The 24329-nt window shown below is 40.3% G+C and overlaps 2 protein-coding genes across 5 annotated transcripts in view; both read left to right on the forward strand.

Moving 5' to 3' along the window:
* The window catches only part of LOC111251625 (uncharacterized), a 66355-nt gene extending 63253 nt beyond the window's left edge, over positions 1 to 3102 (forward strand). The window contains exon 4 of the mRNA XM_022808361.2: positions 439 to 3102. Coding sequence (XP_022664096.1) covers positions 439 to 488 — 50 coding nt within the window. The 3' untranslated portion in view covers positions 489 to 3102. The remainder of the gene's footprint in view (positions 1 to 438) is intronic.
* A 9825-nt stretch (positions 3103 to 12927) lies between these two features.
* On the forward strand, positions 12928 to 23542 carry Nup133 (nuclear pore complex protein Nup133). Of its 4 annotated transcripts, none has more exons than XM_022808769.2 (21): positions 12928 to 13033; positions 13446 to 13596; positions 15113 to 15286; positions 15536 to 15893; positions 16182 to 16368; positions 16525 to 16727; positions 16979 to 17087; positions 17359 to 17562; positions 17867 to 18036; positions 18342 to 18510; positions 18812 to 19012; positions 19303 to 19431; positions 19577 to 19728; positions 20129 to 20228; positions 20525 to 20716; positions 20943 to 21073; positions 21238 to 21385; positions 21557 to 21757; positions 21993 to 22224; positions 22483 to 22609; positions 22947 to 23542. In XM_022808769.2, exons 2-21 carry the CDS (start codon positions 13497 to 13499, stop codon positions 23128 to 23130), a joined length of 3471 nt encoding a protein of 1156 aa, XP_022664504.1. In that variant the 5' UTR covers positions 12928 to 13033; positions 13446 to 13496; the 3' UTR covers positions 23131 to 23542. The 4 variants fall into 4 exon arrangements, with proteins under 4 accessions (XP_022664504.1, XP_022664506.1, XP_022664507.1 ...); XM_022808771.2 differs by having other exon boundaries at positions 15173 to 15286; XM_022808770.2 differs by having other exon boundaries at positions 12978 to 13082.
* Positions 23543 to 24329: the final 787 nt, after the last annotated feature.

Below are 24329 nucleotides of genomic sequence, written 5' to 3' on the forward strand. Positions count from 1 at the left end.
TCACTCGAAAATCGATGATCAGCGAAGGAGACACATGACAAAAAGCAATTGATCGTAGAAGTACCGTCAAAAAAATACTGATCGGAGGAAAAACATCGCGTGAAAATGCACGTACGGAAGAGGATCATCATCAACATTGAACAACGTACATAACTCTTAGTGTTAAAACAAATGCTACATGATAATAGTTCCTCGTGTTTTTCTTGTTCTTGGACATAGTGGTCACGCTCAGGACGATCTCCAACAAACCTATTAAAAACTAATTCTGACGCTCGTCAAACGAACCAAACGGACTCTGAATGATAATGCCCTCCATCATGCCAGATATTAAATGACTCCTACACAGTCATTATGATCGCTGTACATGTCATAGTTGCAATATTTATAAAATACCGTAACGAACAATACCGAATAGATTTTACTTTTTCTGTTTTGCAGGACTATATAATCACACGACGGCCGGTGACGATGGAGGGAGTAGCAGCTAGGCAGTTGCTAGAATATGCACAGAGCACTGAGTATGCGTAAAAGCTAATCCTCGATACAACTAATTATCATTACGCAACAACCACAGTATAATCTACTCTAACGGCGTAAAAATTAGCGAGCAAAGGTAATGGGGAAATGTCGCTCGCTGTCGTGTCGGAACGGGATAAAATCGAGCACGTGCGTATAATAGGTAGGCTGACTATTATGGACTACTACTAGTGCACGTCGAAAATGGCTTTGCCTTAAATAGGCGGAGTGATCGGTGGACAGCAGCTATCACGCTTTCGAACTGCAGGCTAGCGATACATTCGTCTGTAGTTCCTATGGAGGTATACATAGATTAGCTGGTAACCAGTGACCGTCTGCTTAGGGTGGTCATGTGCAGTTAGCTGTACGGCCGCCGACCACGGCCGAACTTAGTAGCGAGACGTGAACTCTCTCAGAAAGGATCGCAATAGTGATCTTGAACACTCAAAGCTTATACGCCAGTATATGTGCATGTATCCTTATACAGATGAGATTACGGAGCAAAAAAGCAAAGGCGACTAGGGACAAGTACTAGGCAACCAATATGAACGTCTTTAGGAGGTTCAGTTACGTAAACGGATGGTGAAACAGGTACTACTCTGCGGCATACACTGTGCAGCGGGATCTTTGAAGGTAGATATAATATCGTTAGCGTAACCGGAAAGGATATGGAGAACTTTCCCCAACTGGTGAGAATAAAGTGGTCTATAAGGGTAAAAATGATATGTGCGATGTACAGTTTATGGCTGTGCATGAGTGCTTAAGGAAGCGGTCATGTATATGCGTGTCGAACGTCTGCGCGGATCTTGTTTGCGTAGACCAATGCGAGGATGGACAGAGCTGTTAATTTAATGCGAATACCTGGTATCTAGTAGACATTTTTTCTCAAATAATTTAGTTGATCATAAACCATGTAGCCAAGCCAGTGTCAACTGTACGACAGCTGCTAAGAGCCAGTGAAGCTGTGTTACATTCGAAATTAGCGAAAAACCCGCGCACTTCTTAAGCGCATATGACAGTCGAATGGTAACATATGACACAAATCCTTATAATAATTATGATGGTATGTATGGATGCATGTATGGGAAAGCTATATTACTGAAGCTCCGCTTATGGTGGTCTCAATAACATATACCTATTGGTCGAGGAAAAAGAAAACATCGACACGATCATACATGAAGACGGAGGAGGGCCTGCATACACCGCAATGATGTTGAGAATGATCGTGTTCAAAACCGTTCTAAGAACAAAACTATTCCCTAAACTAGAAAGCTGCCCGGCGCACAGATAAAACTGGATCACACACAGAACAAGCGAGTAGAATTAAAGACGTGTAGACATATGCACCAGAAACGATATAGACAACTGAATAACAAGACAAAAAAAAAAGTTTATGGAAAGTAATTTTGTTTGCCATTGAAACGCAATCACAACGAACGAATCAACAAACGATATTCTGCTGATAATAACGCATTGATCAGCTTATGTTTAAAAGCGTTCGAGGTCAGAAACGGGATGGGACCGTTCACCTATAAATACAACTTCTGGCCTTTGTTTGATCCCGATGTAAACTATTGACAAGGACGAACCCGAACAACGAACGGGGAAAGAAAGAGAGACGTTGAGAGAACGCCAGAAGAAGCAAATTAGCCGCTAATCAACAATCGGTTTTACGCAATGCACGCCGATTAAATAAAAGACAAACGACGCGCGTAAACAAACATAAATGGGCCACAGTAAAAAACAGGGAAATGCACTCGGGAAGGGGGAACCATTTAGAAAGCAGCGGATACATCACAACTCGACCGAAGGAATTAACATAGAAACAATTGTAATAACACATAGCCACACACACTCATATGCCTCTTTCCTTGTGAAATACATATTATATAATATGGAAGGGATGGTGATAATGATCATCGCCATTATGACCAGCTTACAATGATTGTGAAGGAAATCTTCCTCTCCTATTGGAAAGCTTGAAACCGAGTCTCGAGGGAGAAGATTCTTTTACCTAGCTATATATATATATATATATATATATATATATAGAAGGATAAAAGTGCTCGAGCGCACTTAATTCATGGACATCAAAGCAGACACAGGTGGCGAGAATAACCGTAACCATGGGAGCCAGTTAAAATTAGAAATCTGCTTGACCCCTTTGTCCCCTTCCGTTCTTCTTCAAGCGAATATGTGGTAAACAGAGATCATGGACACATATATAGAAATATTACCGACTAATTATTACATGCTTACATCACTGACGCCATATAATGAAGCGATGATAATAATAATGATAATAATAATAATAATAATGATGATAATATTAACAATGAGAAAAGAGGAAAAGGATGAAGATACTGATGGTCATTACGGTAGGAATGCCCGTGACGGCAATGAAGATATATATCTGGGGTGTAACGGTAATAATACGGGAAATGATGAGGATGCGACGAGCTGATAATGGCGAAGTAAAGGACGCGACAAGGAAGAACTACGACGATATCAAGACGTCGATTATGAAGTATATAAGGTCAGAGGAAAAGTGGAGAACATAATAAATTTTGCAATTGTATGTTGAAATCAAAAGCTGTTTTCTTTTAAGACGATATTTACCAGGGTGTTTGTACGTGGTCACAGTGTTTTTTAATGGCTATGAGGTGCAAGTAGATCAGCTTCTTTTTTTCTTTCTCTTTTTTAACTCCTTCGGTTATTCTTTCTGTGTGAAGCTTTTGAAATTGCCTCTTTTAGGTATAACGTCAAGGACCTGCCCTCCACAAAAGACCTAACCAGGCTTGGTCTCGCTGGTCTATGAAACGGCACAGTAACCATTACATGAGTTTTTCTTTTTTCCCCAATTCTTTTGCCTTCCTAATTTTTGCCAACGTTGAGATTTGAACCAGCACGACAGCAGGCTTGTTAGTTATTATCACAATAGCAACGCACTCGAAAACACGTGCATTAGCTAGCCAGACCACACCGCGCCATTAAAAACATAAACCAAAACACTTCTCCGTTTATGTCGATAAGCTTTTTAAAATTTACATCTAGATGCTTTTTCGTTTGTTTCCAGTAGACCTCTATTTATTTACAACTGTCTGACGACAAAGCAACGATATAAAAAACCGTTGACATTATTGAAATGGGTCCGTAAATTGTCGCGGATAGTTTTATCGGAAAAAATTGTTGTTGTTGTTGGACCTTGCAAAAGACAATTTTAACTTACCCGAACTCTGAGCACATCTACTGCTCCATCTTTGTGCAACGAAACTTGGCTTATCTACTACCGTAGCTTTACCAAATACTATAGACACCTTCCCACCAATCCCACTAATAAAAAAAATAACTCAATTTTGAACTCTACAGAGTCAATCTAACGCCTGTCTTTAGCTAAATATTAAAACAAACAATGCATGTCACTGACCGATCTTTGGAGATAATTTCCAACTTCTGGGGTACGTAATTTTGTCAACAAGTAAATTTGTCACATTTTTATATTTTAAACAAATTATTCTTTACTACCACAGGACACAATTTCTCGATATGATCACCCGACATTGTCTTCTTCTTCCTGTGTATATACGAGTATCCTTGTAGAATAATCCTGTTCCTATGAACAGATCAGATGGCACGTTAAATGTGGAAAAGAAGCTTTTGGACGAGTCGCCGGACCCGGGATGGTCAGCAGTCGATCGCCATTACTGTCCTCTCTGCGCGAGCTGATTTGGAAACAGATGGATACCGACAACAATAGAACGCTCACTGAATAACTTGACCCATGATAGGATACGGCAATCCCGGGTTTCTTGCAAGAGACGCACGGTCGTGATGAGCTCAAAATGTTGACGACGGCCGAAATGCTCACACAATATTTTGCCTTCAGCTCAGTCTCCTACAGCTAGTAAAAAATTACTGTAGAATGACTTGAGCATAATCGGGGCCGTTACACGAAGGCATGATAAGCGTGCTCCTGCTGCTGAACGGACTTTTGTTATGTTGTGTACCGTAATTTATAAGCACGCTAAATCCTATGTCCACGTCGACACACTTATATGCTATATGTCTATGAAAATTTGACGCATGAATCATTTCCGTCGCGTGCAACGTTCTATGAAATATGTATAAGAACGATGCGTTCCCTAGTGCGGCCGGCATTCTAGATAGTCATGCATTGATGTTTCAGTAACTACAAAATCATCTTCGTGTACTTTCTATGTGTATTGAATACTATTAACTCTCCTGGGATAGTATGCCCTTTACCGGTAATATTATTTAATTAATTTAAACGTACATTTCATTGGGACTCATTCTTTTGTCTATTAAAGTTCAACTTATTTTCGACGCATGTTAAGGACTGAAAAATCTGGTACAAATCAGCGTTTTGCTCGTACTACTACAGAAAAATACTAAATTGTCCAAAAAAGCAGTGGCCGTTTCAAAGGCAACGTTCAAGCGATTAGTTGTGGTAGGCCACTTTAAGGACGATTCGATCTCGTCACTTCTCTCGAAAGTTTCAGCAATGGCCAAATTCATTTTTTGCATTCATTCTCATTGCATCCCAGCGTCGAGGGTCTTCTTGTAGCCAACTTTCCTTCGAATGTTTAATGCTGGACGCTTACTTGCTTAGTTCTTTCTTGAATAATGGATTCTTTTCGTAATTGAATCAGCACTTTTTGTAGTGCTGAACTCTTTTTGTAGAGTTCCTCGCATCGAAATTTCCGTTTCGAAAAAGCCGTTTGCTCCGATAACGCATCTTGGCCATAAAGAGCAGAATTTGTCTTTTCATCGTGATGAAATTATAAGCAAGGCGCTCGATCTTGAATCTGAATTAAGCCAGTTCATCAACGTTAGTACGTCTACTACTGCTTAGTCTCAGCCTTCGAATCATATCACTATCAACCCGGGCCACACTGCCTGAAACACGTGACTCTGAGGCCATTTAGCTAGAAAAAAAGACGGTTAATACTTTCTCGACAAGGATATGTTCACCTATACGTATATGCGAACTGCTATACGCAATACGTGTACGTTAACCCTTGTTATTAATTGTTTTGCACATTGATTGATATTGGTCATAATTCGACAAATGATATATATATAGAATATCTGCTTAGTTAGTCGGACCATCCATCCGTCTGGGTAGATCAGTCGGATGGAACGTCTAACGGCGAGAGTGGACATAGAACTCAGGACATTCAGGTGGATCGAAGTCCTTCTTACGCTCTCCCGCTGCTCTTTTTGAATGCCAAGTTCTCTACAACTAATCCGTATTCTACATAACATGAAAAGCACATGAACATATACACGCGCATGACGACCTACGATTCCCGACGGGATGTTCATTGCCGTCATATAGCGGCCAGCAATCGGTAGCTGTACGGAATAAGCGGAATGACACAGCGTACCGCATCGTGCCTGATAGGCTAAATCTATTCTTGTATCTATATGATATCTATTTTTAAAATCTTTGAAAATTGTCCAGGGATAATACGGTAAAAAGCTTCACATACAAGTGAAGGACCGTCTCTATCTATGTACATATGGATACCCGTCATTTACGAACTCTACTGTCTCAGTACACCGAATTAATTATACCAGCACGCAGGGCAGTGTCAAGACAAAGCCATTCACTGCATGACGAGCACGTGAGCTTATTGTCAGTCGATAATCCTGCGCCAATCTCGACTTCAACAGATGTGTTTGAAATCTCCGATTATAAGGCACAACCCATGTCCTAACTTGTATGTTCCTGCTTCTACGCCCGATTCACTGAAACTGGGCTGGTTCCATGCGTAGAAGCCGAGCCGGACGATCTTTAACAGTAGTTACAATGAACACTATAGTACATGTATTGCGTCTATGTCGCTGCCTCCTGCAGACCCTCCTGCTCCCACGAGTTTTCTCTATGCATACATGTCTATCTATGCATGCACAGACAGGCATGCATACACTCTAGATGTGTTTATACAAACACGACGGTAAAGCGGTAGCACACGACGCTGCACCCCTAAACTATATGCCATATCCCTAGAATCGCCCTCTCCTTTACTTCTCGCTTAATTTATATATAACACCCTTGTAATTGGTAGTCGTTGCAAAGCGTCGTCGCTATCCCCATTATTATCGTCATCATCATCATCGACAATAGCAACGACATCGTCCGTTATTCATTGGCAGTGTCATCTGCGCGCAAAGGACGGGATTAGGACTAACATCTGCTCAGCTGTCGGTCCATGTACATCGCTATAGGACGCCTCAGCAGCACGAGACATCACCAAGGCCACGAACATATCTGTGAAGACTAAATACGCCCGATAGTGGTAGGACGAAAACCATTGCAAGTAAGTTGTTAAAACCTCGAAGCGCTGCCTGTTGCATCTAACGGCAGCGGCAGGACGATCAACAGTTGTTGTTGCTATTAACATAATGACGTAGAAAAAGCAGACCTAAAGAGATCTGGTTAAGTTTAGCTTAGAAATGGCGTTATTATTAGAAAAATATCACAGAATTAGTGAAGCCAGTATATAAATGCGTCCTGCATAGATACAGTGAATGTACTACCAGATAAGGTTTCGGCTATATAACAGCTGTCTGAATAAGGCTGCGTTTGCTAGAGTCAAGGAATGAACTGATAGCTCGTAAATATAACTAGCTTATATATAAGCGAGGTTATGATTCTAGGTGACAATATGATGCTTATACATAATATTTCCTTACTCTTGCCTAAAACATAGCGGTTTCCCTGGCTTATTTCCTTTGTTTTAAATTCCCATAGCGTTGTTAAGTCGCTTAAAACTCTATCAGGTACTGTCGCTACACGCTGACCGGCGACCGTTGTCGCCTATCCAAACAAAAACTGGCTATAGGAAAATGAAAACGACAAATGAGTTACGCGCGAGACAAAAATATTACGACAGTTCTCTAATGTGACCTTCTACGGGAAATGAACGAATTACCGCCCGACAGTTACAACCAGCCAGACTACGACCAAGCACCATCACGCACCTGAACACGTTTTAGAGTGAGCTGATCTTACTGTCATACGATCCGGCAAGCGACGACTCCATTTAAAGCTTCATCGTCCGGAGTTCTTATATATAAAGACTTCAGTAAGAATCTACATTGCATCATATAATGGCGCGCTGGTGTTATACGTGCTGTATGAGTATGTGAAGCGAGCGTCAACAAAGCTACTGATCATCTGCACCTTTTTGCCAGACAAGATCGTTTTAGTGCTGTACCTCTTCCAAAACACGGGCCAGGCCCCGCCCATATATCCCGGAGACTCCGCCCTATTCGATCTTCATACCAGCTTGCTCGCCTTCTCCATGGGAGATTCTAGTGGGCTGGTCCTAAGGCTTGTGGCGTTGGGTGACGAGCATAGCAGCTAAGTGCCTATGGCGCGTCTGACGAGCGAATCGCAGCCAACGGCTGGGGAACGGAGGTTCGTTCGGTTCAACTCTCGTGCAGCTAAGGACCATCGCTGTTAACCGTAAACTGGCTGTGGTGACCGTATCACCACAAGCGAAATACATGGAACTATTATAGAAAAGCACCTACATAGAACCTTCTGCGCTCAATTCCCCATCTAGCTTCTTCTTGGTTGGAGCCGGTGTCGACTGTCGTCTGCTAGAGGGTCCAGTTTGCTTGCTATTTGATTGTGTTTCTAACTTCCATTGTCGGCCGTGTGCACCCAGCCAATTGGTCCCTCATAACTCATATGTATTGCGCTCGTTCATTTCACTACATCCAGACTTTCGCCGACGCGTGAACGGGGCTGAAAGAGATATAGAGGGAAGTAGGAAAGGGTGCCCGCTGATGCGACGGAAGAAAAGCGACGACATCGACGAAGCTGCCGAACAGTCGGGTAAGCACTTGGCTATTACATGTAAGAACTTAGATGTTTCGAAGTTGCTGGTATGGCAATTAGCGCAGGTAAATAGAACGGCCTAATCACTTCTGTTTCTATTCCTGCCCCCCGAAGCGGTGGTGCACACCTCCAGCTCTCTCGCCTTGTCTGTCCCATGATGACGGTTGCCAATGGCACCCAACGGCTGACGCGATGCCTGCCAATACAGGCTGATGTGAGATGCATCTAGCGTAGAATCCTCCACTCGTAACTTAGGGGCGTGCAACCCCAAATAAGAGAGTCGGGAACTAGCGAATCTCTCACTATACTGTATAGCCGCGTATAGTCACTAGTAGAGTACGACGAATGAACGCCTCTTTGCTTCATTCCAACAGAGAAGACAGAGAGTTAAATAAGAACGTAGGCGTATCTCGCGGATCATCGGCATGCACAGAGGTAAGGCATACATTCTGTTGCGCCCCCTCATATAGGTATAGACGCACAAAAATGTATGCGCATATAGAAGTACGAGGTTCGCAAGCTCTCTTTTCTTTAATCAACGATGGGCGTGGGTTGAGGTGGAGGTGACAAGATAATGGCAAGGTAATGATGGCTTGCGCCAGTCACCACAAAGCATACAGCCTACAGTGAAGCTGATGATCATACGCAGGCAGTTGGTAATGTTTAGAGGCTGCTGTCGGCTCGTATGTTATCTCTGAAGAGATATATTGTACTGTACGGAACAATGGATTTATGCTAGTTATAAGCTGGCTAAGCTGGAACGGTGTACCTGTTCGCAGGGGATAGTAGTCTGCGATAAACGGCTACGGTACGATTAATAGTGGAGGTCGGCCCCCGTGGCGCAGGAAGAGCCAGTTTGACCGATGGCATCATACACTATAGATAATGGTACTAATAAATATGAACGAGATATTAGGCAGTACATGTAAGGAGTGTAGTTTCTAAATAACGGAAATTGTGAACGGATAAAGGCAGAAGAATGTACATGAGGGCGTTATAATATTATAGCATCGTTATGCGTGTACAGGTTTTACTTTTCTGGCAAGAGCTGGAACCTTTCATCAGTACCTTTAAAATGAGCAAGTTTCTCACACAGTGCAGATAAGTTTTAAATAAATATATTATTAAATAAATATTGATATCTTGGCTTAATAGCTAAAAGCTCTGTCTTTATTCTTTGCTAGACACAAGAAAAATATGCGGCGAAGGTGAATGGATGACACTGGAATAATTGCGTGACATTTACAACTCCAAATGTATGGGTAATGGGAAAATGGCGAGTGGTTGGTAAATGTTAAGGCAGGCAACTTTGGCTACACAACGGTCCCTGTCAGTTTAGAGTAATCAACCATATTATCACTAATATTGATTAGAGTTCTAACGGTTTTACTATATTAAAACGTACTGAACAAGTAAACACTTTTCTAAAAACCACCTGTGACGTTCAAACAGGTTTGCGTGTACCGCTTACCCCCGAATAGAGATTTCAACTCTTTTTCGGGCAACCCTGCGTATGATTGATCTTTTTCATTTAAGCTAAAAATCATTTAAGCTAAAAATCTTTAGCAGTGACCTATAGCATCAATATAATTGGATTACATGAATGCTGCCACAGATGGAAGGGTTGTTTGCACGGGGAGTACTATACGCACAGATCGAACTTTTGTAAGCTCACATCCGATTGATCAGGCGTCACCAGGGCAAGTCATGTACTTCTACTTTATATATCTCTTTCTCAATCTGAATTAAGAAACGTATCAAGTGGAATTTACAGTTTTTTTTTTGGCGAAAATCTTAACTCAGGGAAACCTGCCTACATTCATTCTTTTTGGTAGATATGTTTTAGTTTCAGTCTGTAGACCTAACGCCTGTAGCTGACTGTTTAACAAATCAGGTAACTGTTTAAGGCGAATTACTCGTGCAGATGGAAGCTTTAAGCATGCGAAATGTTCTACTTCTTTTCTTTGCTATCTTCCATGCAATGTTTGATCTGGTTATGTATATGAATTTTATAGGGGTTGACGGCTGAATTTTACCAGTGTGCACAGTGTACCGGGGAGGGATGATAATTAGCTCAGCGCAAATGTTTCTATTTTACAGCCGACTGGATCCACCTGTTCCCAGATTTATATTGGTTGTTTAGAACAATCCTGTACAAATGATTTTGGTGCAGGATGTTTAAGGAGAATCCAAAGTTCGGAAGAAGCGTTGAGGCGCACTTTGTATTGCATTGCTATGGCCAGCTGTACAATAGTAAAATAGACAACACCATTCAATCAATTTTCTAATAGATTATTCAGAACTGGTGATATATATATATATATACATTTCCCGTGCCGGGCTAGAGTTCCAGTTTAACCAACCACGGAAAATACGTTACACCCTTAATAGTAATGCGTTAACTTACGTGATCGATTACCTTGCCCTTTCAGTTTTTCTCGAAAAATGAAATAAGTTATTCAGGCTTGGTGAATTGATATAATACGCCAACGTTCACACATTTACGCCGACCTTTCCATGTTTTCACCAGTAAACTACTTCTGTAATAAACAGTCTATTCTCTGAATCAAAACAGTTTATTATTACAACAGCTGTCATTCAAGTCGCCGAGACCCATTTCAATAACTTTCAAATAGTTAAAAATAATAAATTTGGGGTTGAAAAGCTTGAATATTTTCTTTCAGTCTATTAACGAAATAAACAGCTTAATAACTAGACCTAGGTGATGCGCATACTGTGAGCAGGTTCGTACAAAAACGTATTTGAGCAAATCAACCTGATAACCTACCTGCCATACTTGAAAGACATTTTAACCTAGACATCGGTGGCTAAAAGAATAATTACTGTATATGTCAGCCAAACATGCTTAAATATCGTATAGCTAGCTTTACGCCTACTACAGATGAAAAAAGTCTGAATCTAAAAAGAGATAACCGAGTGAATACGTTGGGGGGCGGATGGGTTTTTGCTGTCTAAAGCGCAACCACTAATGCAGAAAAGCGAGAGTGGGTTGTATTGCCCACAATGTAAACGGACACATTCGGATAGAATACGTCAGATACTAATACTGGTCAGTTTGTTTAATTGTTTAGGTTTTTTGTTCAAAGAATTTACCTAGTGGTTCACTTCGATGCGTAACTTCACGATGCGTAACGAGTGAAAAACCTGTTCGACGACCTTCCAAATCGACGGATAACTGCAGTGGTTCCTAGTTATGCTGATCGAGACGTTGACTTTGGTTACGAGTAAGGAAAAGGAGGCTATGCGTGTCCTGTGGAGAGTGAAAGGCGTTATCTTTTAAGCTAGGGTAGCTTTCGAGAATTATGGCGCTTATTCCATACAACGAGGGCTTGGTTAAATCATGCTAATGTACGATTAAGTCTTATTATAACATGGCCCAGCCAGTCGTCGAAATTCCATTATACCACAGACTGATGTTATTACCTCCATAAATGGTTACTATTTATGCTACCTAATTTATATTTAATTAATTTACAAATTGAATATTATTGACAATTGTCGGCGCACCGCTCGAGAACACATCGCTAATTCACCCGCTCCCTCCTGTCATGTGACCAGGGTGTTTGCGAAGGGCGATGTCTCAGGTAGAGCCATACTCCTATATTTATCCGATTTAACTTTCTCTGAACTCCAACGTCAAACGGAGCCCCACTCCTGAAAAACTTGATCTACCCAGAAAGCCGCGTTCGACGTGCGTGCTAATTAAGATATCAGACGATGATATCGAGAGATGTTAGCCAGTTTGTTCCTGATTTTACAGTTTCGTCGTGAAGCGAGCGGAATTTTTCTGAAGTGATTTTGTCTTGTTCTCATCTCTCGGACCAATTTTTTGGCAGGCCTTATTAGCCCAGCAGGTTTCAGCGTCTGCTCATTGAAATACGAGACGGTAGGACGCCGTGGACTCCTAACAGGTTTGAAAATCAAATGCCCTTGCGGACCTAAACGCACGTAACTGCTTATTTTATGGTCTTTCCCTAGTCGTTCCAAAAAACGTGAGTTCTGTGTAGGAAACGGAAGCGCCTTTTACCTGCAAAGATTACACCTCAGCTTTTTGTGCGCTGCAACCCACATTTTTCCAATGCATAGTGGTATTTTCGCATATGGCGCGTGCTCCTGTGTACATATTTACGTTGTCAAATTCAGTACATCTTTATGAACAATCCGTCGATCATGTTTAGGCTGTCTACGTCACTGAAACACACAAACATGTAATATGTTTTTGGCTCACAGTATTATACAACTATTCATAATCAAGGTTTACCTAAACAAGTCTTTTGGGCAAGGGAAGTTTTTGTAATGAAGACCCGCTTCGGTATGCTCCGTAATTACGCCACAAGGCAACTATCCGTGTTAGCAAGATAATCGATAGAATCTGCTTGCTAATACGTTCGTTTTGGCAGCTTTCATTAAAATATTAAGCTTCGGGTCACATATAAGATCTAATTCGGTCGGGAAGGACAGAAAAATTTGCGCGCGCATTTTTTGAACTCTGGTAGGCGAAAGTTCATCCGTGCAAGAGTTAGTCAATAAATAAGAATCAGCGTCGTCTGCATATGCGCGCCGGTGTGCTCCGGGAAGCTCTGAAACGTTTCGAAAATAGTTGATAACGATTGTTCTTTACGAGTATGTAATGATTTTGGTCGATATTTGTTATGTCATCATCATACTTTCTGTTAGTACCTAGAAACGACGACTTTTTGTAGTAAAATGCCTGCTCGTTTTTTTAGCTTCCCTTTACTGATACAGTGTTTATGAAGAAATAGTGTTATTGGAGTTTCATTGTTGTTCGTGTTGTATCTTCTAAATTTATCCATAATCGTATTATTTGGTTTAAGTTTTTCGTCTTTATAATTTTCCATTTTATAAATCAAGCGTAAAGATAACGTATTAGAGTGTGTATGATTGAAAAATATTACCAGATTTTTAGACGGTAAACATTCCCCTTCTTTATTGTTGGAAACCGCCACTCTGTCGCCTCATAAGAGTCACATTTGATCCTTATGGAATATAATTAACATACATGCTCAACATACAGTTGCGAAGCCGCTCCCGTATCTATTTGCTGCTTGTGACCTGATCTCCAAAAATGTTTGGCTCCCCGAGAACGCCAAGTGGACGAAAACGTCGCTATACGCTTCTGAAGTCCCCTGGCGCTGGTCTCAACACATCGCAATTGACTCCTGGTGGTAAGTACACAGCTTTCCAATATCAGGTTTTCCTAACTAGTTTGATGGTCCAATACTGTATCATTGAAACGTTTCCAAAGGTGAAGCTAAACATCAATGCGTTGCTCCGTTGAATTTTTGTCGATTACATAAAGAAATTTGGAGCAGTACTCGTCAAGGAAAATGCGTTTTATATGTATGTTTTGCATACGTTTTAGTTTGACATTTCTGTCTATAGATGTATTGCCTTTTGGATGACGTGACTCTCGAGAAAGGAACTAAAAAATAGAATATCGAAAACGTTCTTTCTTTTTCATTCTTCCCAGAAGAAGTGTGACATTTGCTTGAATTTAACGTATTCAAGAATTATCCTCACTTATTTTTTTTACACAATTGAGAGAGCAGTTTCAGTGAAAAGTAACTTTGCGGATGTTTAATTGACAGAAATTAGTTAGCCAGTTTGTTCTTGATTTTACAGTTTGGTCGTAAAGCGAGCGAAATTTTTCTCAAGTGATTTTGTCTTGTTTTCATCTCTCGGATGACTTCACATGATCTCCTTATTTGTTTCTAATTCATCCAAAATAGAAGAAAAACGTGTTATATAGTATCTTTGTCCTGCGGCTTGATCCAAATTAGATATATATATCTAACACTTATAAGTGTTAAAACAGTCCCCCTCGATCCAGACTTCATTATACGCTGGTATATTATGGCCAAAGAATTATAACATATAGAAGGAAAGAACAAAAAAATGCCAACTTTGGAAAAAAAAGAAAACTCGTGACTTTGAGGCTGAGGCGGAAATAAGCGTGCTGGTTGTTATATTTAACAAAGACACGCTACTGATAATAATTATTAGTAAACACGTCTACTATTTTAGATTGGCCACATCTCAGAACAGACTACCTAGTCATTTAGAAGCTATCCGTTTTTACTAATTACATTCTTCTGTAATTCGATCGCAACGCTCAGAAACAGATAAAGCTATGGCTTTTTGTTGATATTAATCTTTTCACACGTATCTGCAAAAATTATGCCTTTCACGACATACTAGAAAAAGGTTTGACTAGTTTGACGATCGCGGCCTGCACGTTTTCCAAGTATTCTAAGAGGTATAACTTCACCGGCATTAGCCAAAACGGAGCAAAAAAAAAAACTGTCAAAAAATGCATGATCTTTGCAAGCATAAACTGACAAAAAATAATGAAGATTAACATCTTCTAATATGTTATTCGGGTGACAGTGTTTCGCGTGTTTTCATGCATTCTATGTCGTGTGACTCCTGCGTCTATTCCTATTTTCCAAATTGTCTTTCGATGTTGCATTGTGATGTAAGTCATATTCACTCCAAAATAGTTAACGCACTCTAAGAATTATCGTTTGAAGACCTTTCTTTGCATTGAAATATTTGGCAACGTTTTATTTTCCAAAACTAACCTCACCTTTTCCTAGCTGGAGGGCTACCTTTTAAGCCATCTATGCTTCACCTATAAGCCTTCTTTTGTTTCTTCCTCCGTTGTACAATTGTGGGCATGAGTCTGCTCCGAAATGATATTGTCCGGTGTATGGAACAAAGACATGTTGCCACCGTTTGCAGCACACCTGCTACAAGAACAAGAGAGCCGCAAAGGTGACGGCCTTCGGGATTCCAAGAGAACTCGATACAGCGCTGTACAGCCGAGGACGCCCCAGCGGGCCAAGGCATCTATAGGTAATAATAATCAATCGCAAATGCTGTTTCTGTTGTGCTGTCTACTAGTGCCTGTTCAAGTGCGAATAGTACTAACAAAACAATATTGTCAGCTTATAACACGTTCTGCATGTTATACCATGCAAATCGGCTAAGCAAAGGGCTGGGAAATTCTGAAAAACGTAACAAGACTAAGCGTTGGACCTTGATTTTGATGCTCTAGTTTACCAGATATGAACATGTATTCCTATTCAATGATTGGTCCTTTAGTGGTAGGCGGCAATTCGTTAAATGCATCGGCTCTTCAGACATCGTTACTCGGCGAAACACCTTTACACATTCTGGAGACCTCCGGCAGTTCTCTACCGGTTCACGTTGTCGAGTCGCTTCTATCGCTACAGACAACGCCGAGCACTGGATGGCCGGTTGTGCTAACGCAATTGTGGGGATGGCTGGTAGTACGTTCACGTCTCTTGGTCTTTCAACATAGTCAGCAACGTTCGTCAAAGACGTGCTTTTCGCTCGAGCTGCCCAATTCGTTCCTGCTCCATCAGGCCAATTTGTGTTACGTCGGAGAGACTTCACCAGCGCCCAACTGTATCGTTGTCAGCCCCATGGGCGTCGTCAGGTAAATGCGTGATATTTTGATATCACCATTTCTTGGTAGTATTTTCTTCCCTTCATAATAGCCAAAATCTTTATAAATTAGGAATGTTGCAGGCTCATTAATGGGGAGGTGTCCGCTACCGACTGGTCAAGCCGGAGTCGCATCAGAGACTGTGTCTCCTTTAATCAGCTTCTCCATCATCTAGCTTGGGAATAGCAAATGATATTACTTTAAATTTAGTTTATATGTATCTAACATTTCGATGAATATTCGAATGTAAAAGTCTAACAATATCATTATTCATTTCAGATACTGGCCAAATATCTCACATGAAGCTGTCTTTACAGAGACATCCGTCGATATGGGTGGTGAAGAGTGTTTCCAACTGGTTCACCTTGGTGAATACAATTTCGTTGTTGCTACAACAACAGGAAGTCTAATCAAAGTTGCCGTTCTTGGCGGCCGACAAGCGAATGCCACCCTCGATACACGAAAGGTAAACTTTATTTAGTTGCAAGAGTGACGCGCAGCCGTGGCCCAGAATAAATGAGATGGCGGTCTTTTTCCTAATTATGTTTTCACTGATCTTAATTTCCTAAAATCTTAACCGTTTAGATTCTTTTTTCGATTAAATGGGTGATTTCGCGAACAGGTTAAGATTCATCAAGGCGTCTTGTCGGAATTAGGAAAACGGATGTCGTCACTTCTATTCGGGGCGATGCCAATTGCAGGAGATACAAATCACCGGTTGGCACGACGGCTTCTGGTACGACCTACGGTGGACGAAGTGTTGATCCTCTTTGAGAACGCTATTCAATGCTGGGGTCGGTGGGAAGACGGAGCTGAAGCTCCCAGGTCAGTTTATTTTTGAGGAAGTAAACCGATTTGAAGTTAATTTTCAATACCGGTAGAACGCAAATTCCTGACTCACTAGAAAACGTTACTTGATGACTCCATGAGGCTCGATGGCTTTTTCAACCAGCGCATATGGAATTGAGTCTACCCAGCTTTTGTTTTTTGAGAATGCTGGTTACCCTTCGATTTGATCGTACCCTGTTTATCTGTGCGCTCATAACAGTGACCATATGTTGGCTCGGCGATTTCAGATTTGATTTTGATCTCAATAGCTTGGTAAAGGAAGCATTTCGAACGAAGATATGGAACAACGAGCCGTTGTCGGAAGAGGACATACAGTGTTGGTGCATCGACGCACAGGTAAGATTATCACCTCCGCTAAAATTGAAAAAAATAAGCTATGTGTAAAATAATACACAATGAACTATTTAGAATCCATTTTAGTCATTACTGAATATGCTTGTATCCTTCAACGTCTACTACTATAACTGTTCCTTTCGACTGAAAATAAGTGAATTGATCTAATTATATGTCGGATGCAATGTAGGCCCGTTTGAGGCCTATATAATGCCTACCTGCGCATGTTACGCCACTATCACCTTTCTAATGTTCCATTTCGATTACTCGGCAGATATGCAAAGAGGAAGTTCTGCTTCTGATGGCCGGTGTAGGGGCGCACATGCCTTCAACACTTCATTACGCATTGGCCTTAGTCGATGCCGATTGCCCTCAGGATTTGCGTACCTTCACGCCTCTCGTTGAGACAGCTGTCTTGACAGACGCAAATCTTGACCACTTGTTAGCTGCTAGATGTCTTTTGCCACATGCACGAGAAGTAAGTTTGCCCCCTCATGTACGCTAAAGCGGATAAGTAATCTGCACTCTCTCTGAAACTTATTATTTATTAGCTATAGCCAAATGTTTGTTTTAGAGATACTGTTAAGTATTTAATGTTTTGCTGGTAATGGAAATAGTTTGTCCTGGGTATTACCTGATTTGTGTCTGGTATGAAGTCTCAGTCACACCATTCGAGTTTGGTATCGAGCATTATAATGATGTTGCCTAATGAACTGCATAGACTTTTTCGCTGGCAATTTACAGAGCAAACATTATTCATTCAAAGTTTTTTCTTCGTTTAGGTATTTGTTTATACCCGCACAAAGGTTATGTGTATAGACCTTGGTGAGGGTGACCAGGACACGATTAGGTTACCGGCAAACGACGCGATACTTGGCTGCGGCGCCCGAGATGGACAGCCTCTGATTCTTACGCTCAATAATCATCTTGCATTGCTAAAAACAACGGGCAGGTACGTTAAATAAAGTCATTCTGTACTCAGTTTGCATAGCTGCGTATTTGAGGGCACCTAAAGTCAATGATGGTGAATTGCCCGAGTGTTTTCCGATATCTGCTGAGAGGTAGAAAAAACATTCTTCTTTGCTACTTGATTTGTCTTACACATATACAAATAAAGATCCTGCTACAGTAATTATGAATTTCTCGAGAAAGCCATTTTGATGTTTCTATCGCAAAACGTTGGTTGTCACGTCTCCGCTCACCTTGTGTGAATACGACTTTGATATGTATGCATTATTGGTGCGGTCTCTATCACAGACAGGCGCTGAAAACTCTGCCACCTGATGACACTGATCGTATTGCCGAGTGGTTTCTCGATCCCGCAGAGCTTAATTGCGATCCAGACAGCGCGGAAGGCTTGCTCAGAAGAGCGCTCGTACACCACAGTCGAGGAGAACTTACTCAAAGCCAGACGCTGCTCGAAAAGGTAACATGATATGCCACTGTTCGTAAATTCGTTTAGTATCACTACGTGTACATTTATACTCAATCACTTAATTTGTATAATAAATTGTTAAGTCATAGGGCATAGTCATTAGTCTAGTTGTTTAACTTTTTCAAATGACGTTCGCATGCGAAAACTATCCAGTTATAAAATAGTACTTTATAATGGTCCAAAAACTATTACTTTTTAAGGACGAAGGAGAACAATTTGGTGTTATTGCGTATACTTCTCCACAAATTTAGTCCTGCTTGTTTGCACGTTATTTTGTGTAAAAATATTGCAGGTTTTCCCGACCCTTGTAGAAGGTAATGCGGCGGAAGGCATGGACGAAGTTCTCTTCGATTTATCGCGCGCTCTACTTGATGATCCCCCCGCAGGAGATCCTCGGTGGGGTCGTAGGGGTGGCAAGGGCAAGTCGGCTCTAATTGAAAATCAAATTGCCGACAAGGAGCACGCTTTTGATATCCTGATTCAGTTCCTCAAGGTATACAAAGTAGATGTCTTGAATATTTATTAGACTTGTTTTAATCTTTCATTAGCTTAAATTAGCTGACAGATAGAGGTAACATAAGAAATAGGCGTGAACATAAAGTTCTGAGTGCATCGTCTTATGCAAAAAGCTTTTACTGTGGCTTCCGAGACCGGAAGATTAATATCTTAAAAGCCGTGATTTGCCATGTGAAAGAAAAAACGACTACTGAGATTTAATATACCTACGTTTATTATTTGGTGTTTATCACTGATGGTTTTAAAAGGACTGTTCTGTATTTTTAGGTGAATAAGGTGTGGAAGAAACTATCTGGAACGGTGACAGTTGACGGAATGGAGCTGCCCACACGTTTGGCACTTCACGAACATCGCGAAATGCTCGCTATGGCTGAGGGACTTAATGCTGCATATGAGGTACGGATATTCTCTCCATTCTAAGGTTTCTCGCATGGTAAAACGACTATATGCTTTGTACAATTTGTTGCACCAATAATTAGCAACACGGATCGAAATGTTGAACTTTCTTCCACTGCAGTATATTTGTTGAACTTTTCTTTAGCGGGTACGTTCGGCTCAGCGTATTTTGGATGTGGCGGCGAAGCGTGTAACAGCTATGCGAAACGAGCAGGCTCCTTCCAAAAGTCTTTCGTCACGTGACCTTTGTTTTGTCAGAGTAGCACGAATCGATGAACTCCTGCCCGAAGTCCAGAGGTTAGTACTCGTGTTAGACAATCTGGCTACAGTGGAACTATCGAATACTATTTTTTTATTTGAAAGAACAGTAGCACTTTGATAACTGAATATATGAGTAATCACATGAGAGATTTTTTCACAAAATTTCTTCAAATTTTTTTTTTGTTGAGTCACGGAATGCTAAATACGATGGTTTATCACCTATATTTGAAACGGCTTGATTCACACATGTCTATCGGCAGGGACCTATATGACTAGCATGATTATTGCTTGTAAAGAAAAAATCGTTATTGTTAAGTAATATTAGCTTGCCATCTCCGATTCACAATGGCTACTGATAACTAAACGAGTAGCACCTCAAATTTACGAAACCATTCATATTCCAATAACCAAAATTAGTTAATAATTAATATTTCAGTTATTTGGAAGAGTTCATCGAAGAAGAAGATGCTAGTCTCATTGAACACCTCATTAATGCAAATGCACTTTTCGTCGGAGCTTTAAGAGGCATAAAACCGGTAAGATAAGTGATACTATTATTAAAGTCACGAGAACATCGTTGTGTGCAGCACGGCGAAGCATATCGAACGGTTTTCAACAAGGAATTTTGTTAACGGAACCGATATAAATAGAAAGGACCCAATGCAAGCGTATGAGTAGTGCGTCGCGTTTAGTATTCTTTCAACAATAACTACTTGTTATTATAATTGAATTGCATAGATTTTTTTGTTTTGCTAAGACTGTTTTATCTAAACAAGGTTGAACTCCCAACTAGACCAACTAGATTTTGATTATTCTGACTTGCTTATTTCAGCTTCGTGAGAAGTTATTGGCACAGGAACCATCATTGATCGAAGCTGGCGAGTACTTGCCTTGGACATCGCGTCGACTTCGAAGTTTTGTTATCCGACAGTGTGAACTTTCGGAGGAGCACGCATTGGAGCACAGTTTCACTAGCGCCGATACGAAACGACAGATCATTAGCCAGATGGTCGAGCTCAGTCGTGTGCGTAGTGAGCTCCTTTCATTTTTTTTAATTGATGCTTCACAACAGTTATAGTACATCAATACAAATTGAGATAGACACTCGAAAATCATTCATTAAAAAATGCGTTATCAAGTATTATAAATACATTGTCATTTATAGTCTCATTTTATAGACAACCAGTAGTTTGGCAGTCCTTTCTATGTGCTATTGCATATGTACTCATAAATATGTCTTATCTGTGTAGTGTGTTTTAGAGGACTACGTTCTGCATATCAAGTCACTTGAAGTGTCCGCCCCCAGAGGTTCTGTCGAATTGGCGCGTCAAAAAATGTCCGCTGATAGACAGAAATTAATCGGATTACTCTACAAGAGCAAGTCAGTGCTTTTCATCGCACGCTTTTTTTGAAATATGAATTATTACTGGTGCAACCGTGGTGTAATGATGGCTAACGATACGAATGTTCTTATAGCAGCTGACTATATGTTCATTTTATGATTTACTTCGTGCTTGCAATTTTCTGTTTGGGTCTGTGTCGTAGACAATTGGACACGGCAACGAGTCTTGCCGAAGAATTTCTCGAATTTCCACTTCTTGTCCGAATTTGCGAGGAGAGCAATCAACAAAGTAAACTCTTAAATTACATGGAAATGTTCAGCAAGGAGAATTTTGCTGAATTCGTATTTCAGGTTAGTTTATTGCAGCATGGTCGAAACTATTACAGCGATATGTGGATGATAAATTATGAAAAAGTTTAACCTTATAGATGAAAATTGATGAAGGGTGTTTAAACTGGGGAAAGACAAATGTTTTCTAGCAAATAACATTCCTTTTTCTTTGTGATTGGTGTCGCTGTATAGTACTATGTTGATACAGGAAAAAAGGATAAACTTCTGTCACAGCCGAGTACCTACAACACGGAGCTCAGTCGGTTTCTTCAGGCGCACGGCTCACTTCATTGGATGCACTGTATAAAAAGCGGCGATTTTCGACGAGCGTGCCAATCCCTTAAGCATCTTGCTGAAAAAGAGCGAGCCCTTCTTAAGCGAAAAAAAATACAGGTAATTGATTACAGATGCTCGTGCGTTGATTGCGTGTTTGTGAATTAACGTACCAGCTACATGTTTGATGACACTAAAACAGGGAGCCAGTTAGTCGTGAGCGAGTTGCAGAAATTAAAAAACTAAAAAAAAGTTTATGTAAAACTTCAGTCAACCTAAATACACTTACGCGGTCTTAATGAGCTAATACACTACACAAGCAATATAATTATTGACCCATGTCATTGGCCATTAGGTGAGCTTAGCCAAGCTGTCAGCCCTTGCCTGTGCCAACCCGCAAGATGGTGAGAAAGAACTAGATGAGATCAATGCTATGGCTGATCTCGTAGCCCTTCAAGAAAGTCTGTCGGTACAAATTCTCGCCAAAAACGGATACACAAAAGCAAACTGCCCCGTGCTCGAACCTGCCGAAATGATCAAAATCATTACAGAAGCAAATTCACAACGTGAACAAGACTACAAGATTGGTATGATGACGGCCTGTAATTTTTCTTGCGAACTAGCTGCAGTTTCATGTGCTTATATTGCAAATATTTCTCGGTTACTTGATTGATGGCCACCTTTTTATCGCGTTGTCTAAGATTCTATTTGTACATACACAAGAAACCTTTATTGTACACAATCCCTTAGCACTCATATTGCTGTGAGATTATGAACGGTTTCCAAACTCGTTTATGCAATGAGAGTAAAGTGCTATTTAAACGTATATATTTGTCCATTTACAGCTCTGGATTTGGTAGCGTTTTTGCCAGCAGAGGAACGGCCCAAATTTCGTAGAGATATTTGGGCTAGAGCCATTCTTCAAGACACATGGGAGTGCCTTGAAGGAGCGTATATCACCGATATTATGCGGTTCGTTAATGTTGAAAAACATGGCTAGCGCACTGTTGGTCACGTTTGCTAACTGAAATTAATCCTAAAGAGTTTTTCTATTGATTTAGCACGTACGTGGTTAATGATACGCTATCAACTAATATGTACATAAGACTTCTAAGCCTGTTTCTAGGTTTATAAATTAACCACGTTTTACTTGAAACAATTACGAATTTTTTGGCTTTACTCAAATCAGCATTTTTTTTATCCACTACGAAAGAACTTGACAATTGCAATAATTATTCATACGCTGTTACAATATATATATATATACAATGTTTGATAGCATATTAATATGATCTTTCTGTGTCTGCAGTGATTTACTCTTCTTCCAGATCGTGGAATTGGCATTTTTACAGAATTACGACCTCAACGAATTTATGCCGCCGATCGATGATCTGATCCAAAGTGAACTTCTCAATGACATTCGCGACAACGATTCTTTCCAGTACATCCTTTGCGCAGGCTATGAGCACGTGATGCGGATGACGGCAACATAAATACATCTCAATGCTACCAGCCAAAAGCGTCTTCATACAGGCAGAATCGCTCTGAGGTATACACGGCAAAGCTCAGATGAATTTATGAATCCAGCTGCGGTCAGTGGATACCATGCACAAATTTACATACAAAAATACAGCATGAGTGCTTGGGAGATGGCTAGCATCGAAGTCGAAACATAATCCTGTCAATACACCAATACAGGGACTTGTATATTCGCGGACAGGTTCGTAAAATGAATAAAAATGTATCTAAAAACGCTTCAAGGTACTGGGATACCTCTACAAGAGATGACTGCTAGTGGTTTTGATCCACTTTTTAATATTATATCTATGTAAATGATAGCTAAAGTAAATATCGTACTAATCGATAACGACAATAAAAAGAAAAAGCAGAGAACATTGTGATTTACTTGACGTGTGTACTTTTTGTTTTTACAAATGCATCATCATGCAAATCTATGTATAGCTCTATTTTTATGAACACAAAATTTTTGTTAAGTTTAATTATGAACATTTTTAATTTCTGGAAAAGAAGCATATCAAGCAAAAATGATGCGAATTATTCTTTTCCAGAAATTAAAAATGTTCATAATTAAACTTAACAAAAATTTTGTGATCATAAAAATAGGGCTATACATAGATTTGCATGATAATCGGTCAGTGCGGTAATAATAACGTGATGAAAGGATAAAAAAAATATCATTAATCAGCAAAATATACAGCTTAGCATAGTCAGGCCACACTAAGCACAATACGTAGGCAATTTTAGGGGAACAGACCAATAAAAATAAACGCGTTAAACATTTAAAAAAATGCCGAAGAAGGTTAAAAAATATTTCACCAATTGTTATATGCAAATAAGTTCATCCAGACCCTCACCCTGATATCTCCGATATAAAGTATTTGGATAATGTATCGTCGATGATAACAGGAGTATCTTAATTCAACCTATTATTATTATATTTTAAACCCTTACAAGCTTATAACAGATGGCGTCGCCTGAAAATTAAACCTATGCTCTTCAAAGAATACAACAGACTGACCGATGCATACACACAAACATACTTGTAGCATTAATAAATGAGTGACTCACGAGGACGTACTTGAGATGGACCTTGAGGGAGTTTGCAGCTCTACTTATATTTGACCAAAACATTGGTTTGCTTGCATTTATTTGATTTATACTAGATGAGACT

The sequence above is a fragment of the Varroa destructor genome, unplaced genomic scaffold, assembly GCF_002443255.2.
Source record: "Varroa destructor unplaced genomic scaffold, Vdes_3.0 BEIS01000005.1, whole genome shotgun sequence".
NCBI classification, from domain to species: domain Eukaryota; kingdom Metazoa; phylum Arthropoda; class Arachnida; order Mesostigmata; family Varroidae; genus Varroa; species Varroa destructor.